This window comes from Pungitius pungitius, chromosome 21, assembly GCF_949316345.1.
Source record: "Pungitius pungitius chromosome 21, fPunPun2.1, whole genome shotgun sequence".
In the NCBI taxonomy this organism is placed as follows: domain Eukaryota; kingdom Metazoa; phylum Chordata; class Actinopteri; order Perciformes; family Gasterosteidae; genus Pungitius; species Pungitius pungitius.
In genome coordinates, this window is record NC_084920.1 from 6,507,739 (window position 1) to 6,527,309 (window position 19,571).

Genomic DNA, 19,571 nt, shown 5'->3' on the forward strand with positions numbered 1-19,571 from the left:
GTAAAGGGTTCAAATTAATCAATCTTTGTTTGCCCTTGAGTATATATTACTCGTTACACAGTTGCCCCCATGCCAGATGCCGACCAGCGCAGCCTTTTTGAAGCCTAGTTATTCTTGCGGCATCTCGAAAGGGATTAAGAAGGGCCTCTGGGAAATGTCTCTTAGCCGTCTCTGGGTTCAGTGATGAATTACCCAGAAATCCTTTTTTTTAATGCAAATTTCCAGTGTTGTCTCATTAATTCTGTTTCAAGATGTTGCCATTCCTTAAGAGAGGCTTCAGAGGGTTGTGGTTCGGGAAAGAACCAGGCAACACTAAGCAACAGGACTATTTACTGTAACTCACACGCCGATGCTGAGACTTGAAATTACCTCGAAAGGTATATTTCTCACATCTCAATCTCTAAATTTGTTATTTGTAGCATTGAGTCATGGAACTCTGCTCACAACGTAGAAAATGCTCTCATTGTACAAAATTCAAACGGTTTCCCGGCTTGCCGTTGCAGTTTTGGATAGTGTGTAAATACTACATCCTGTTGGTCAGAACACAGACGAAGGGCTTATCTAAAGGGAGCAATTGGACATGCGCATAGATACACACTGAGCCCCTCAAACATTACACGTCACAGGCTGTCAGACATCTGTGAAGTTGTTAATGAACAAGTTATTTCCATGAAGCCTCGTGTACATGCAGAGCGGGGTGGGGAGTCTGGAAGTTGTTACCGACGGCACATACCTCCGCTATTTTACATGACCATTCAACAATATTGACGACACGCTTGTAAGAGAAACCGGCAGATTTATCTCTAAAGAAAGAGGGGGGAAAAGACGAGCGACCGAAGAGAAATAAAGCGTCTGATTAATCGGAAGGAGCCAGGAGAAGGAAGGAGGTGCAGTGCAGACAATCAGAAGATGGGTGATTTAGTCTTGTCAAGTGGGAAACAAACCGCTCCATCTTTGTTTGCCGCGTGTTGCGGCCAGGTGGTGTTTATGGTCAGCCGCCTTTGGCTCATGAATAAAACCTCGCAAACAGAGATTGCTGGTCTTTTGCGGCAGAGGAAGGTGATGCGATTATAGGGTGCCCAAAGTCACGCTGTGATATTCCCATTTTGGTTCTTGCTTGGCTTCCTATTAGTGTTTGTGCATCATGGCGTTGGATTATTTGTGTACGCCCTCCACCCGGGAACTCATCAAAGACCCGCCCCATTTAACCGAACTGTGCTGAGCTCATCTGTAAACCAAAACATCCGAAACAAAGCGTTCTGTTTGCCAGCCCTGCTTAAACATGTGAGAACTTGAATTAGTTTGATATGTTTTTAGTATTTAGTCTACTAAGCTGTCTCGGTCTTAGCAAAAACATTGGCCCTCCTCCTCCTCCTCCTCCTCTCTCCTTGGAGGTCAGTACGACTTTGCTATTATTCATGCTGAAAGGGAATCCCAGTGGTGGGCCACACTGCCCGGAGAGCCAGTTCTCATCGTGCAGCTGCGAGACGAGTGACAGCTGACCTATTTGATAAGCACGTAGCCAAGTGGCTCTACGCACCTCCTCCTTCCCCCCCCCCACTCCGTTGAGGTTAGAGGGGAGAAGTAGAATGGAGCGATGGTGAACAAGTCAACCCTGTAGTCATCAGTATGTAGCCCACGTGTTTATTAAGATGTTAGTCTCCATGGTAGGATACGGACACATGTGATAACCCATTGAGACGGACGAGCCAGGCTCGGACCGGGCGGGGCCTGTGATTTCTGATAAAATGTCTCTTTTTGACGGGACTCTTGTCTCACTAATTCCCCCTTTGAATGTCTGTGCTGAATATTTGTTAGGAGAATGATCACGGCACAGATTGTGCGACAAATGTCTGGTTCCGCACTACATAAACCGACATTAGTTTACTTAAGCAATAAACAAACCTATCATTTATCAGTTGTGTTTAATCGGGCTCCTGCTCCAAACCTTTGCCGTTATCGGGCCCAGGCCATGCTGAAAAGTATGCAGGCCCAATAGTAGGGTTTGATTGCTTTGCTCCCGGTGTCAGTTTAGCCTCTTTGTACTCTTACAATTTAAAGCTTTTCTCATCTTCAGTCAATACGTACGGCGAGCAGCGTCTGTCAAGAGTCTTCCGCGTCACAAATAAGAAAGGAGACACAAATGAACACATCCGGGTTGATGACGATGCTGTCTGAGGGAGCGACCGTGGTGGGCACGTCCCGTCGTCCCGGCGATGCAGGCGGGCCAACGCCGAGTATTGATTGATGCTGAGCAGCTTGTGCGTGGTCTGAGAGGAGTCCCTGCTGTGCCACCCTTGCTAGCCTGACAGATGGCTAATGTGTGTAACACGTCAATGTGACACAGAGGTCACTGATGGAGACCGTTTTTTTTTTGGGGTGTTGCATCATTCATATTCAGCTGGAGAAAGTTAATATTTAAGAACTGGCGACTGCCGTATTAAATCAGGTGGCCACTTACCAAGATTGTGTGAAATCAATGGCGGATACTCATGAAAGTTTAGCTTTGTTTAACGTTTGAGGGCTTCCATCTAAAATATTGTCACTAGAAGATCCCTAGAAATTTTAACTAGAAGTTTTTGACAGGTTGAAAGGAGTTATTAGGACAAATCAATGCTTCTTGTCTTCTGATCAGTTATTGTTGTTGTTATTTTTATTATTATTAGACCACTAATAGCCATGCAACAATAATGGATTTCAATGTGTCCTCCCTGTGGACGTTGATTGTATTGTGTTTGTCCACTTGAATAGAAGATGTCAATAATTACTTTTGAGTGGGTGTATTTAGAACAAAAATAAAAGTAAATGACAAAAAATAAGTAAAATGACCATTAAGTATAGAAAGCAACTCATAGGAGATGCACTCTTAAGGGAGTATGAGCTGCTCAATTGCTTAATGGCAACGAGAGGAAAGAATTGGAAGAATTGACACTCGGCCCGTATTTAGTATCCCTAACAACATCAAGCGGCGCTCTCCGGCCGCGGCTTTATTCCCCGTCAGGAGGTCAAGCGTGGCCTCAAAGGACCGACTTCCCTTTTACGAAAACTCCCCCTTTAGAGCACCTGGGCAGGCCGGGTGCAGCCAAGCCGGGGCGTGTGCGCGCCGCCTGAGAGACAAGTACACAGCTGTTATCAGAAGTCCCTTCAGGCGGGGACGACATTCTCAGTTGAACATTATTGTTTTGCGGAGGTGAACTTCCGCGAGTTTGTTTTCTTTACAGTTATTATTACTGATTTTGAGCCTTGTAATGCCTCACGCAGGGACAAATAAAAGGACTCAAAAACTACGTTGCAAATAAGTACTATTTTATGTTGCATTAATTTCTACATCTTGTCCACAGAATTATGATATTCTTGTGAGGCTTGTTTCAATGCCCTGTATTTCTACCTTCAACAAACACAGATATACTAGTTGAATAAACGCATCATTTCTCCTTGATAACTCAAAGAAAATGTATGTCGGAGAATTTGTTCCAAAGGAATACTGAACAAATATAATTAAAAGGTACACGGCTCAAAGTTAGCTATGACCTTGTTTATTTAGCCCTACAGTAACAGGTTTTGAACCAGAGGTACAATTACACAATAATGAGGTCAGCCTGGTGTTACGTAGACCGATTTCAAAGAAACAACATTAAAACATCTTGTCTCGGCATAGTCAAGTGGCTGTACATGAGCTCTGACCACAACGAACCAGCCCAGTTAAAAGTTAGACATACACTGACATTCTGCCAATATCTTTGCACCTCTTGTGAACTGGCAACGGATAATTCCACCAATCTTGTAAAAGTGTTACACTGCAAGAAAACTAAACTTGCCGTGGCAGTAATCCCCCGATGATCTAGCATCTCCAATGAAATGCAAACGCATAAATGAAGCCAGTGGTAAATCTCTTTTTTGAGCTGCAATTCTGGATTCCACGCATTACAGGCAACGAGGACTTGCAGACTTAAAATGAATGCATGTGCGAGCATGTTCATTCACTTAACTTGTACTGGAGTACTAACAATGAACTTGAATGGTTAAAACACTGAATATATGTCCCTATTTTGAACTGGCAAATGACATTTCCACAAAACAATGAGGACTAATGATGCACTAATTCAGGAGAAAAAAACTTGTCCTGTCTGCCTTCCCCATTAATGTTTAGAGCAAAAGCTTTGTTCACTGCGAACATCGAGAGCCAAGCTCGAAAAACTCTCCCTTCAGAGCACCTCAGAAGGCCGAGTGCAGCCATTATGTGCAACGTTATTATTTAGCCAAAGTGAACATTTGCGTGTGTTTTTCTTTCTTTTTTTCAGGCATTATACTGGACTGATTTTGAGCCTTGTAATCCCACACGCAGGGACTGAATTGTTCAAATAGCGGAAATAAAAGGACAACTATGAGGCTTTTCAGGTTATATATGAAAAAAAAAAGAGAAGAAGACTGACTTTAAGATCACCTGCGGCCCTCATTAATGTTGCATTTGTCACCTTTAAAATGTCCTGTGAGTTGTTTCGGGGACTTCTAATGGAGACGTCAGTCATTGATTGGCGCTGCGGAATGGGCCGGGGATTGCCACGTGCAGCTCCAGTCAGCCTTTCAGCGTGGCTGGCATTTGATGAAATGGCCTTTTGTGTGTGTGTGTGTGTATGTGCGCGTGCGCGCGCTGCAGCTCAGATGTAGGCTGGGCCCATTGAGGCGGTTTAATGTTTTTGAGTGGCAGCTGTACTCTTTGATCAACCTTTAGGGGTTTAGATTTCGCTTGCCGCCAGGTTGTATACCTGAACTTTAAAACGCATGGATGTATCTCTGTATTAATGTTATTTCCTTTCGCGATAAAGTGATTTTTCTGCGATCCGTTAAAATAGGTCGGTAGCACTTCTTTTCAAATGCTGCGTCTCGCAGGTTTCTGCACACCTTCAGTACAGGACAGCCATGCGCCACGCATTTCTGAACAGTCATTTGTAAAACCACAAGTGCTATGAGCCCACGCAACCTGTGAGACACCGAAAGTAAACAAATAAATAAAAGCTTTGAAAATCCGGCAGCAGAAGAGACCGGCCTATAAATACATCATTAGACGCACACTGTGGCCTTTTTCAGCACAATGTAAATTGTTTCCACGAGCACGTCGGGCTCGGTCAATGCTCTAATTAAGTATGGCCATTAAATGAAACAATTGATGGGGTAGTACTTTTTTATTATGTAATCAGCAAATTATTATCTGACAATGTTTTCCCTTTTTTATTGTGTGGGCTTCTGCAGATTTATAGTAATGAAGTGAGATTGAAATAACGAGGGAGTCTGCGGCAGTTCTTAGTTGATGTTCTGAGTCATTCAGTCAGGAAATGTTCCTGTCTGTCATTTATTCTAAAAGGGCTCACACTGTCTTTAGCCCAGGTCCACTCATCGTAAGTGCAATACTCAAATGCTGGCCTTGTGCGACTGCAGGCCACCTTTTCTGACTTTATTATCTTCCTGGGCGTCTTTTTTCTTTTTTTTTCTTCTTTTCTCTGTAGGCCATTTCAAAGAATTGATATCACGCCGCTTTCCCCTCACCGCCGCCACCGCCTGTGTCTTTTACTTCAGAAGATAAACTCCAGACTATTAATAACCGCACGCAGAGAAGGTCCGAGGCATTTCCTGTTGCAGGCGGCTGTTTTTCACTCTCGCACGACTCCACGCGGCAAACGCCACCCCGGCGAAGGCCGAACGCAGTGTGGCGTTCCTGTCAAGTCGGTGAAGACAACCCCTCTTTGGCACCGCGCCGGCGCAGATGTTTCAAAGGACTTGTTGAGTCGATCGCAGCGTGTTTTGTTCAACAAACAAAAAAAAGTAATTATGCTCTCATTAGAATGCGCATCACCAAGAGATGGAACACAGGGCGGGAAATAATGAGCTGCTCCTCCACTGCGCAAAAGCAGCTAATCTGTGTTGCTTCTGCCAAATAACTGCTCCTCGCCGCGAGAGTCGGAGTGTGAGGAACGAATCCAACCCCGTGGTCTCCACCCAAAGCTGTGGTTAAAAAAGAAAAACAAAAAAACACTGCCAATCTCTCCCGTGTCTTGAATAAGATTTTCAAGATGATTAGAAAGGATTCGCCCGTCGAATGGACGCAGCAGATCCTGCCATGGCGCCCGAGGTATCGGCGGGAATGGGTAACGCCTGTGAGAATCTGTGTGCGAGGAGCCTTGCTCGTTTTTACCAATTAAAGGCTCTGCAGAAGCAGAGCAATCGGCCCCCACGGTAGATTGTGCAGTTGGAATCCAGATCTGAAACCAACCCCCCACCCCCCCACCTGCTCCTGCCTTCACTTGTGTGCTATTTCAATTTTCTCACACCCTTCGATTTCTGTTTACTGTATATATTTTTCAAGAGGTATTGTTATTTTTCCCGTCGCCATAAAAAGCTCCAGTGTTTCCTCCCGGGCCTACTGGAAATGTGTCCATTGTGATAGTGGCATTTCCTCCCTGTTAGAGAGGACACGCCCTGCCAGTGAGTGAGGCCTCGTGCCCTCCCCTCCACAAGCTCAGCTGCTGTCGTGTTCATTTTCAGGTCAATCACAAAAGCATTATCTCCACATTTCAAATACCAACCACTTTGTTTGGTATTTCACCGGTCCGCATTCGTCGCGCAATTAGAACCGCCGGGCTTCCGTCTGAACGCCTAAAGCTCTTATTACACCCGATTAGAGCGGGGCTTGAATTCAATTATCATGTTTTTCCTGCCTCGTATACGGCACTGAGAAAGCCATTCCTCTGGCTGAAAGTGTTACTAAGATGCTTTATTGCCGACTGACAACGTGGCGTAGCTGAACCATAGCGGTTTTGTGTGTGTATGTGTGTGTGTGTGTGTGTGTGTGTGTGCGCGCGCGCGGTATCACAGGGCTCAACTCGCATCGGTTTTTAATGCTCAAAGCTGAACTCACCTTATATTTGTACTGTGCAGTTATACATCAACTTAATGATGAAGATGACGTCACTCGTTGTAAGCTGGGGATCCAGCTCCGCCGGCTCGCTGCCTCCACCTCATTATGGCATTGAGCTTGCTACCCTTGTTGCTTTGAGCTTCGGGGCTCTGTAGGATTCGCTCCCTTTTAGCTGTTTTATTTGTGAGTGTTATTGAGGTGTTGTTTATTAAGCTTTGCGCTGTAAGTTTCTGTCCAGGAGTCTTTCCCCTCCCATTTGATTGTGTTGATGACAACTTACGTTTCAAACAATTTTGAGAATCATTGGTAAACTCACATCATGATCATTCTCTGTCCCTTGTTTTCTATCTTTGTGTTTTGTAAAGTCAGTCAGGCAAGACAAGACATTTGTAGATGACTCCTTGAGCGCTAGACTCCAACTGAAGACATTCTTTAAAGGCTTGCCTTTCCCCCTTTTTGTTCCCGAGAAAGGTGCATATGTTTTAAGATCTGCCCCCCGGAGCCTACTCGGCTCTGGTCGGGTCCCTGAAGAATACGTGGCAGCTCTGTATCACCAGCACGGCTCATAGGAGAAACCCGGTAAAGACCTGCAGCAGCATCTCATTTGCGGCTACAATGTTGAGTTGAATGCACTGTGTCCTGCAGTGAGGCGACGCTTTGATGTGAAAGAGCTCTCTGTTGAATCCACTGAGAGATGCATCCGAGTTATAAGGCCCGAGATATAACATCGTAATGTCATCTCATTCTCTCAAGGTGTGTGTGTGTGTGTGTGTGTGTGTGTGTGTGTGTGTGTGTGTGTGTGTGTGTGTGTGTGTGTGTGTGTGTGTGTGTGTGTGTGTGTGTGTGTGTGTGTGTGTGGGGACCCTCAGTGCAGCTGGAGTGTAATAATCATCCTCTATTCCGTGCTGCTGCTGCCAGGGATAGGGCCTCCTCAGTCCGCTGTGTGCAAACTCCTCTTGCAACCTAAGCACTGTATTAAATTCCCCTTCATTCGCTCTTCATTTACTTCTATTACTGTTTCCATTCCTTCTCTCTGTCCCCTACGTGATTGAACCACTCAAGGCTGTTTGGTCCACCCGCTCTTTGTGTGTCGCCGCTCGAAGCAAAAGCAACAGGTAAAAATTGGGATGCGACGAAATCTTAATGAATTGTGTACAAAATAATATTCATGTTGTGACTCTGCGAACGCACCATAGACTCCAGAATTTAACTGATTTCATCCTAATTTGCTGTCTATTAAAGTGCGTGTTGTACTTTGTAAGGACTAGCGATAAAAATAAAATCCAGCAATATCCAGCTTGTCGATCAAAGAAAAGGTCTGGGGGTCTGCAAGTAGGAAATGTTTGGTATTTCTACAAAAAGGACTAAATTACAAACTAGTTGGGGCCCCGCAGCTCGCCTTTAGTCTGTTTACAGATGCTGTCCGATATAGTCATTGGCACGGTGGCTCTACACATGAAGATGGCCACCGTTCTGCCCATCCTGTTTCCTTTATCCGAACGGGAATGTCCTAAACTGCTCCTATTCCATTCCCTATTATTGTGCACAGCGTCTAGAATCCCAAATCTCTGAGAGTATTGTCAAGGGTTGGACATGGGGGCCCAGCCGGGCTGAGAGTCTCGATCTGCTCCACTCTGCCGTTAGCTCCTGGAGAATCCTCTTGTCTGGGATCTCCTGGGCGTCTCTCAGCCCACAGGGACTTTACCCGAAACATCAAGAGGCTCAGTTCTTTTTTTTTTTTTTCTTCTTCTTCTCCTTCTTCTACTTTCAAATGAGCCTTTTCCATGCGCCACTCTTTCCTCTCCGTTTCCCACACCTCCTTCACCAGAACGGCATCTTCATCCCAGTGTAATGATATGTTCTACGCTTGAGTGGATTAGTGCAGGTTATTAGTGAGCACAAGGTGCGGCGCTACAATAAGTCCAGTGTTTATATGAGTGCGCTTCTAATTGTGGCGAGGGCGTGGACGCGTGCCGGCTAAGTGGACGGGTTCTGGGATCAGATTCCTCCCGCGTTCCCTCTGGCGACTGTTTCTTTTTTTTTTCTTCTGAGTCTGCACAGCCTTGTGCGAGTGATTATGCGTGGTGATGAGTCCCTGGAAAATCATGCCACTGTTTATCTAGCCTAGGCCGCCCCCCCCCCCCCCCCAAAAAAAAAACGAGAATCATTTGCATGTCGTACTCCAGGGAGAATACGGTCCACTTCCTCATCCTTTTTCGTCTTTCCCTCCTCTGATGGATTTTCTTTTCTTCGCTGCCTCCAAATTGACATCAGTTTACTCTCGGGTATGCAAATTTGGGTTTATGAGTAATCAGAGCTGTCATTCAACCCCCCCACCACGCAACAAGAATCACTTCGCTGCCCGTGTTGAAATGCGCTGTCACTGCCTCGCCTATCAGAACTGTGTTTGATGGTTGTCATTTGTGATCACTTTTGCGATTGCACCCTTTTGCGATTGCACCCGAGAGTCTCCCGGAGATGTCCCGAGTGCTCACCCGTCTCGAGCGCTTGTTGGATATAAGAGGTCAGGGTCTCTTTTTCGAAGCGGTTCATTTGGGGCTGCTTCCTCTCGTATAAACCCGGCGTTCGGATAAGGCGGCGCCGCCTCAGCTGGACCCGTGACCCAGTTCCAAACAGATGTGGCAGGCTGATGGCTCCGCAGGCTTCTGCCGGCCCGGCTCTCAATAACAGTTTAAATCAGCCCCCCCCCCCCACCGCTGCACGGCTACCAGGCCGCTCGACTGGTGGCTGTTCAGATTAATCCCAAATTTTTTTTTACCACCCCCTTTTTGATTGTTTAGTTACCCCCCTCACCCACCCTCATCCTGTAGGTACCTTTTTTGTATCTCACGTGGTACCACTGAATGCATTTCCTGGGGTCTTTGTTCCACTGTCAGCTTGTGTTCTAGGGGATTCGCTGGGCTCGGCGGATTGTTCTGGGAGGGGGGGGTGGTGGGGGCGGGGGTTTGGCAGAACGCACGCGTATATGCGCTTTGATAACACAATAACACAGCCGGGGGACGAGCGAAACGGCCCTCACGTTGCATTTAATCTCCTCTACTTAACATGGAAGCTGATGCCATAGAAATGCTGACCCTCCAATACAGGCTGTCAGAGGTGTTATTACTGAGGCCCGGGTTTCAGAACGGTTCCCAGTAGAGGTGCAAAGACCCGACCCGAGCTGTGGTCGTCGGCCAATACGGGGGACCAATCCCATACCGGTGTTTGATTCATAGGCTGAAGGCCTTACTGTGTTTGACTGAGGTTTGATAGAGATGATGTAAATAATCTGACTACAAATTCCAGTATAAAACGTCAATAGCAGTGTTTTGCCTTGGGTCCAAATCATACACAGCACATGTGTCAAGGCCCGCGGGCCACATCCGGCCTGTGAATGAATTATCTTTGGCCCACATGATCAAATCTATTTACTATTAGAGCTGGCCCGCCGGTATATCGCATGCATCACCATAATACTACAAATCCCACAATGCACTATCTGTGTGCGATCGCGAATGCGCGCCTCACAGTCTGTATTACATACCGCTTGTGTCAACTTTCAAATATCCCTCTCCTCAAAAAATGGCTAAACGAACGGTGGAATTTAAAAACTGTTTTCAAGACAGGTGGGAGGCGTTCCTTACCCCTACCGTAAAAACCATACCAACAACTTTTTACTCCGTTAATTCTTTTTGTGGTTTTTCCCATAAAATGAAAATACGAAGCTGCAATGACAGCGTTTACCAGGGTAACATGAGGAGAAAAGTTCAGTAACGTATATAAATAAATAATCCTGATCCGACGGGATGTGTTAGCAGCAGCAGTAGTTGACTACACTCGCTGCTCTTGGCTCTGATATTTATTGTCCATGTATTGTGTTGCTTCATTGAGCAGAGCAGAGACAGTTTAAGGAGAACGTGTTCGCCTCTCCACCAGTATGTGGCAGAATACGTGAATATAAACCATGAATTTAATTATATTAAACTGTCCATGTTATTTGTCTAGGTTACATATGTCAAACTCGCGGCCCGCCGCTGGTGTCCGGCTGCCCGCCCAGAGTCGGACCGCCGGCGCCCTCCCCCCGTCAGCCGTTCGCGCCGATCGTCAGTGGCCTGTGTTCGCTCAAAGTCAGCAGTATCTGGCCCGTACCTGTAATGAGTTTGACACCCTCTGTGGCCTCTTTCTACTTTTTAATATAATTTTCCCATTGCTGCTTCAGTACCCCAATTCTACAAGGTCGTCTGGTCTACCGCTGAATCCTGTTAAGATTCTCAATCATCAGAGCATTATTTCTTACCTCGATGTGATACAAGTTCTGCCTTTATTCTTTGATGTTAAACACTTTGTGCGAGATCCCAAATCTGACGGAAAAAAATCTTTGAAGACTGTTTATGATAGAAAATACCTACCTGCCATGTGGTGCTCGTCTGATACGGTAATGACTCCCAATCAGCTCCTTTAGCAGTCGATGTCGGGAGAAAGCGGCCGAATCCCTCCATGCACTAGTAGCAATCTGGGGGTCGGGGGGGGGCAATGCCTTCAGGGAGGGTCTCTTGTAATTAAGTCATCATTCACCTCTGGAAACCTCTGTTGAAGTGGCCCTGCATGCAGTCCCTTAAAAGAGTGCATACTATCAAACACACAAACACAAACACACACACACACAGAGACTTCTCAGGTGTTGGTCATGGCCGGTTTGACAGCGACATGTTGTTCTCACTGAAGGTGAAGGCCACCTATCAGGATTCTCTCCGTGTTATAAGATGACTTTGACTTGTGATGCAGCTCTCACAGTATCCAGATCTTTTTCCCAAGTGTGTAGCAGAACAAACAGTTTTTTATGTGGTAATTGAAGATTTGTTTTTTCCGTCCGCTGGATGGTGGATTTCTTTTTTTCTTCATGTTTATAAGCAGGATATTGCAATTTTCTAGTACATTTGGTAAAACATTAAGCACAAAGTATGAGGGATGAGCAAATTCAGGACTGCAAAGGAGAGATTTCTGAACATGTTTCTCTTAAAAAGAAAACGACAAAGTATACATGTCATGTGTCTGTTTTATCTCCAGGGTGCACATTCACCCTTTTTATATTACGTACTATTTAAACATAAATCTTTGATCTTTTAAGTGATGTGCAACCCTGTCGGGTTTGTATTAGCTGAGCTCTATTCAATCATTAATCTTCAATGAATTGTTATTCAGTAGAAGTTGAAACACTTTCCCTTTTGGCAACTTGATTTAACTTTGCCAGAACATGTCGGCGATTTAGCAGCCAGCTTTAGGGAGCAGCCTGCGATGTGCTCTGTTGATTCCTGCTCATCCGCTACACAAACACAAGTATTAGGTTCGTAGTGTTGACCGGAGATCTAAAGAAAGCAACTTCATGTCAACAGTTTTGTTTTGTCTGTGAATACCGAAGAAAATCCCAAACACTGCAGGATTTTTTCTTCCGTTCTGTAATCCTGAGCAAAATCTGTTTTCCACCGGCATTATTGTTGTTTTGGTGCTCTTTCCGTCATTATTGGCTCCTTTGCAGTGGGTGGTAGGAGTTTGTTGATATTGCAGCATTGATGGTGCCAGACCCGGCCGCCTGTGTGTCAGAATGCGTGGGTGGACATCCTGTGGATGTGTGATGCCTCTACTACCACATTGCGATCGCACACACAAGGCAGCCAAACCCTTTGCTGCCTTTTTTTTTATTTTCCTCATGTAATATCTGCTCCTCTTATATTATCCTCTCCCATCTCTCTCCAGCAATCTATAACTACGATGCCCGTGGAGAGGAGGAGCTGTCGCTGCAGATCGGAGACACGGTGCACATACTTGAGACACACGAAGGTGAGAGGAGGCTCACGGACGACACGCGTGATCCGAGGAAATGGTTTTCCTGGCATCACTATAAACCTCTTTTGTCCTCAATAACAATAACAATTTATATATATATATTTTTTTATATATGTATTGCATTTATTCCTCTCGTACGCTACAATTCACATCTAACATAACTCTCACCTCCATTAGAATGGTACAGAGGGCATCGGCTGAGGAGAAAATCCCAAAAGGTGAGCGGCCGGCCAAACACAGGTTTCACACAGTCTTATGCGTTTTACAGCTCGAGTTTTTAAATCTTTTGAACTGCCCTCCAGTGCTTCTGTAATGACGTCCACTCTAATCTCTTCCTCTTATAGGGCATATTTCCTGCTTGTTATATCCACCTGAAAGAAGCCACAGTCGAGGGCATTGGGTTAGTATTCTCCACTTTCACTTTTGCCATGGTTTTATTTAAACTAGTAGACGGCTTCTACTTCCGTCACATAGGCAAACGTCTTTTATCTCATAATATGAAACTTTATATCAGGGCATACTATATTAATTGTGCATTCCTCACCAACAAAACAACTGCCAATTTGATAAAGAAGGATAACATTAAAGTCAAAATGTTTCCCTTTCCTCGTTGTCGGCAAAATACTGTTAGGTTGCAATGCAGTGGATTTGTGAGATCACGCTGGATTCACGATGGATTCAAGATGATTGATGACCACAAGATATTTGATGAACTAATTTATACAGTGTCACTGTACACACCAACATCCGTATACATACATCACGGGACAAAGCCAATGTATCAACATCAATAAATTCATTTGAATCCCTTTGGCCAAAGATGTATTGAACTGAAGACTGTAGTGGAAATCAAATGGGATTAGAAGTTAATTCCCCCGACTTACTTCCTGACCTACTTGGGAGCTTTTCCTGTCCTTGAGAGATCAGATCAGATATTTGTTTTCATGGAATTATAGGGAATTCTTTGACGAGATACATCTGAGTTTACTTGGACATCAGGCGACTTGTTTAATACTGACGGTCGCTTCACGTCAAGAGGAAAGGTGTCTGAAAGGTATCTACTGTCCCCGCAGGCACAAGGAGACAGTCATCCCCAATGAGCTGCCCCTGGTTCAGGAGGTCACCACCACACTGCGAGAGTGGGCAACAATATGGAGGGACCTGTATGTGGTAAGCATGGAAGCCCCAAGCGGAAACACACACATTCATACCAGATGTAATTGTAATTACAGACATACCAGTATTTCATTTGTGTTGAAAATCATTTCTTTTAAAACCCAACGGTGTGTATAAATACTTGTTGGCTGAATTGCTTGTTTTTCTTCATTTTAATACATTTGTTTTTAATTTGTAATGTTTAACTCTAACAATTAAGATGTCGTCTCACATGTTAGAGTTTAGAGCAACAGCTTTAGAAATTGCCGTATTGGTCTGTTTCTGATTTTTGGTAGAATCTGGCCAAAAATAATCCCACAGGCTCTTAACAATGAAGACGGGACCACGAGGAGTCAAAACCGGCACGTTTTCATCCGCCCCTTTCTGCTTTCAGGGCGACAAACGGGAGATGTTCAACACTGTCCGGGACATGATCTACGACCTCATCGAATGGCGTTCCCAGATCCTGTCCGGCACCCTCCCGCAAGACGAGCTCACCAAGCTCAAACAGAAAGTCACCTCCAAGATAGACTACGGCAACAAGTGAGGATCCAGTCTTCAGAGGACTCCAGCCTCGTCCTCGCCTCCCCGCAGCTCATATCCCTCTTATCCTCAGATATATCTGGAACTCTACTGACTATTGTCGGAATAGGTCAGCAGTGTCAGTCAATAAAAAAAAAGACAGGTCATCACTAGCTGGATGACAAACTGGAGGGGTTCAGCTCCACCAGAACTCACTGTTTTCCATCATGAAATGACAGCTCCTGCTGCGTCTGCAGGGAGCCTAGCGAACCGTCTGGAAATGAAAATTGTAAAGCTCCATTCTCCTCCTTTTGATTAGACTTTAAACCTTTGGCCAGGTAAAGCAATGGCTCTGCCTCCACAGAATCAGGAAGTCATAAGATGATGAAACACGTTGGCTGGATGTTGGCGGCGTGCCGCTGTCTGCGTTTACACCCTCCATAGAGAAAAAAAAAGAAAAGTTAAACCAAGTCTGGAACATTTTTCCCTGAGAGTGTTCTTAAAGTGTACTACTTTTATGTTTTTCATATTGGTCGGGGACGAGGTGCCCGTTAACCCTTTTTTATGCTAGATACTTGGACCTCGACCTGGTGGTCAGAGACAAAGATGGAAACATACTGGACCCGGAGATCACCAGCACCGTCAGCCTGTTCAGAGCACACGAGGCGGCCTCCAAACAAATCGAGGATCGGATTCAAGAAGAGAAGGTAAAAGTGCCCGTCAAACTCATACTTCATACTAGATAAGAATAAATGGTACGGACACAGAAGGGCGCTTCTCGGCAACTGATGGGGTGATGGTGGCGCATGGGGTAGCGTGTTGCGCTGGGAGCCGCAAGGTTGGCGGTTCAAACCCCGGTTGCTCCTTGCGCCATGTCGAAGTGTTCCTGAGCAAGACAGCTAACCCCATGCATGTATGGGGTTAGCTGTCTTGCATGGGTTATAATGCAATGTAAGTCGCTTTGGATAAAAGTTAAATGACATGTAATGTGATAACTATGGAGATTCCTCCACGTATGGAACCAGTAGATGGTTGGTAGTAGGTCTTGTTAGCTGTGCATTTGTTTAGATTTGGTTGCATTTGATATCACTGCTTCATAATCTGAATAAAGGTAGTTTTCCTCAGCCAATTGCATGATTGCATAAAATGTTGTGCTTTCCCTAGAAAATGCAAACTAACAACTGCACTGGCACCATATCACACAAATAGACAAAGTGTGTTTCTAACTCATTGAAAATATTCCTACAGTTCAATACACAGAGACACTGTGTCTGGAACTTCTTCAGGAACTCAGCTAGACGTCTATTGTACTTGGCGTGTTAGTTGCATCCCTCACCTGAATGTCAGTCAGCAGTATGTGGGATGTGTCAAACGCCGAGTGCCCGGCAGTTATGTGGTCTCGTCCTTTGTGACCTTCTCATCCAGAGGTCCTTATTGCATATGCATAGGCAATAAGAGTGTGTCCAGGTCAACGTGATGAATATTAATGACGTGGCCACAGCTTACTTTTGAAGGGCGTCCAAGAAGTTACGCAATGAGTCCACCTTTTTACTGCAGATGCAGTTCTGGGGATCAAGCAGATTTTTATGACATAGTTCAGTCCTACTTTTAGAAACTTCTAAGAAGGAGACGGTGGTGGAACAATGCCTGATATTGAACGCAGTAATTCTGTTTCTCTCCGACAGTCTCAGAAGCAGAATATTGATCTGACCAGGCAGGCAAAGTTTGCCTCCACACCGGCGTTCGCCCTCTTTGTGACTCTAAAGAACGTGGTGTGTAAGATCGGAGAGGACGCCGAGGTGCTCATGTCACTCTACGACCCGCTCGAGTCCAAGTTCATCAGGTAAACGTGGATGGGCTTTATTGAATGTTTATTGAATGTTTCCTCCACTCACAGTCACAACAAAAGTTGTGTTTTCGTGTCCGGTGCTGTACTTCAGTTCTACCTTTCGCTTCTAAGAGTTGCACTGACAGTTGAGTTTTCAGTTTCTGCTACCTTTGAACCCCAGTCTGGACGATACACCCTTGTTCCGTATTGGACTGTCGTAATTAATAGAAATAGGGACAACTCACGGTATTTATAAACTGAGGTATTGGACCAAAGACCAAAACCAATGCCTAGTATGGACAAAATAACGTGTAGTTTGTTTTGATATACAAAGCAGCGTTTTTTTTTTTACTGAAGTTTCCAATATGTGTCATTTCACCATCTCCTCATCCTAAAAAGATTTGTGAATTGTTGTTATATGAAGTTAAATCACAGGGTTGTTGGCTTGCTGTTGGCCCTCCCCATTGATACTGGTGTGTGTGGAAATTATTAAGTTCAGCTCTTTTTCAAGGAATTTAGACCCTTGAATATTTTCTACTCAGCTGGAGTTTGCTCTCACAGTAGTATCCTGTTATACAATATTGATAATATTAATTTAACTTAAACTTTAACTGCAACTCTGTGTTTAAACCAAATGAATAAACGTGCAAAAAAGAGAAGCCGTGGAGGAATGGATCCAGCCATTGTACAAACACAGAAATGTACTCTCACACACGCGCGCAACCAGAACAAGTGCAATTTGCTTCCCAGGGATTCCGCTATTGTTTATAGGATTTTGTCCTATAGCAAATTATCACAAGTAGAGCAGCTTGTCTGTGGGGTATTTTTCTGTCTGGATTAAAATTCAAGTTTCCACAGCTTTGATTAAAATTTCATTTTTTTTGTGCAGCCTAACTAATGCTATAATTCACCGTATCATAGATGTTCCAACGCTGTGACAGATTGTAACGACAACGCATGCTTCTTTTCTGCGATTTCCCAGTGAAAACTACCTGGTGAAGTGGTCAAGTTCAGGTCTGGTGAAAGACATAGACCAACTTCATAATCTTCGGGCCGTCTTCACGGTGAGTGTGTGTGCGTGCGTGTGTGCGTGCGTGCGTGCACGCTTGCCAGTGGTAGTCCACTGTTTATATGTTATGAGGCATGTGGGAGCCTGTTTGCATAGCCTGTAATTGTTAAGCTCTCTCATAAAGAGCTCGCTGTTTTTTTCCAGTCACCTCTCTCTAATGGAAGCTCAAGGGTGGGAGGGTCAGCGCGCACACACTAGGAGCACGGTGCCGTTTTTGGAATGTATTCCCCGCAATTTGTGGTGTAAAGTTTCTGCCTTTTTATGCAACCTTTGTGCCATTTGCTAAGTTTCTATTGATTGTAATAGTTTTTGATGTTTCTGCCTAAAGTGGAAGACCGTATCATTGACCTTTAAATAAATAGCATCAGCAGTGTTTTTCCTCACTTTTCTTCTTTTCCCCTCCCCAGGACTTGGGCAGCGAAGATCTGAAGAGAGAAAAGATCAGTTTTGTGTGTCAGATTGTCCGAGTGGGGCGCATGGAGCTGAGAGACAACAACACCAAGAAGCTGACGTCAGGACTCAGGAGACCCTTCGGAGTGGCAGGTAAAGCGGTCGTTAGTGACTGCAGCTGATTCGACGGCGCCTCTACTCTGAGCAATCGCTCTGCCTCTCGGCCAAATCAGTTGGAGCCAGCTCAAGAATACATTTCCTGTTTTGGTGTCCGGCTGCAATCTTGGTTAAATTCAACCCCTGATTTTGCATAATCAAATATTCAGTGTTTTTTGCACTGTGCAATTGGTGTCACATCACCCTACATAAATGTAAATAGCCAGTACACTCAAAGTTGCCGGCAAACACCATCACTTAGTGACACAGGGAGTTGTCTTTGGTCTTGATGTATTTATATCATTTAATTCACAGACAAATAAACGATACACGCACTGTATTTTTAACTTCACCACTACGGCGCAAGTCTTAACTTCATACCCACGCGTCACCCACAAAGCGGGTTCGCCAGGCTTTAAAAAACTGACGGAGAACGTTGTGCAGGCCCACAGCTGGCAACCTCTCTAGTCTAAGGTTAAAGTTTCAGGCCATGTTCGGTCAACTGCAGCCGGCAGTGGTTGGGGTGTGGTCGTGAGTGGAACCACGGGCCAGCAGTGATATCACTGGGAGTACACAAGTTAAAACACTGAAGGTAGACCAAACCATGCTTTGTGGGCATGTTAATGTTCTCTCTGTTCACTGTTGTTCACATTAAACTCTTCCTGTAGCCCTGCATCGCTCTTGTGGTGCTCACGCCATGCAGTAATACGTAGCTCTTTAAACAGCCATGCTATACACCCCATATCCCCTAAGAATGTTTTAACCCTCTCTTCATGTTTTTTTTTTTCACAGTAATGGATGTCACTGACATCATAACGGGCAAAATGGACGATGAAGACAAGCAACACTTTATTCCATTTCAGCCGTAAGTGGATTGTTCATAAGAAAAGAAAAAAGAAAAAAACAGCAGAGTTCCGTCACGCCTGGGATAACGTAGCATAAAATAGCGAAGTGAATATAGTTCTGCTTGTTTTTCACACTTTTTTACATCATTTTGCGCAAGTAGAGCATGTCCGAGACGCAGCACTTGTAACTAATTGTAATCGTATAAGACTTAAATTCTTGATTGATCTGATTAGCAGTGGTTTTAATTGACTTAATTAACTGTGGGACTGCGTACGGAGGCAGAGTAACCTTTTCCTTAACGTGATTTCCTGCATAATTGCAGAGGCTTCCGATTCGGGCAGCTTAGACTGCAGATCACTTTGCTTAACAGTTATCTGTGAGCATAAATCATGGAAGTCCGAGCATTCCAGTGCGAGGAGAAGATACGGTTCTTTAAGTGTGAATCTACGACACATTTTAAATGAAGTTTTGAAATAGCAGTCCCAACAGTGTAGGAGCCATTTATGGGCAGTATAATGCGATGTGCATAGACCCCTGGCATTCAAACAGAAGTGGCTTTTAGTGCTGGACTAGATAGATCGAAATCTTGCTGTAATAGTTTGTTGTTCCTGTTTGTCCCGGACTCTCCTTTATTTGAGGTCTGAGGCGGGTGTGTTAACTTTAATCAAACCAGCTCTCATTTAGATAGTCTTTCGAGCAATTTTCTTTAAATGTGAGGATTGTGTCTTTCTCCGAACCTTCTATTGTGTTGTTAGTTAACCATCATGTTGAACAAGGAATTTCCTTGGATCCATAAATCGTAATTACAATTAATCAAAAAGCTTGATCAAATATAATACTGATATAAT

General features: G+C 44.7%; 1 protein-coding gene across 4 annotated transcripts in view; it reads left to right on the top strand.

Moving 5' to 3' along the window:
• Positions 1-19,571, top strand: part of dock1 (dedicator of cytokinesis 1) — a 132,205-nt gene that overhangs the window by 2,972 nt on the left and 109,662 nt on the right. For all 4 annotated transcript variants that reach the window (XM_037464485.2, XM_037464486.2, XM_037464487.2 and 1 more), the window contains exons 2-11: positions 12,668-12,751; positions 12,935-12,975; positions 13,102-13,157; positions 13,831-13,927; positions 14,307-14,455; positions 15,006-15,141; positions 16,120-16,277; positions 17,245-17,326; positions 17,739-17,874; positions 18,670-18,742. In XM_037464485.2, coding sequence (XP_037320382.2) covers positions 12,668-12,751; positions 12,935-12,975; positions 13,102-13,157; positions 13,831-13,927; positions 14,307-14,455; positions 15,006-15,141; positions 16,120-16,277; positions 17,245-17,326; positions 17,739-17,874; positions 18,670-18,742 — 1,012 coding nt within the window. The remainder of the gene's footprint in view (positions 1-12,667; positions 12,752-12,934; positions 12,976-13,101; positions 13,158-13,830; positions 13,928-14,306; positions 14,456-15,005; positions 15,142-16,119; positions 16,278-17,244; positions 17,327-17,738; positions 17,875-18,669; positions 18,743-19,571) is intronic.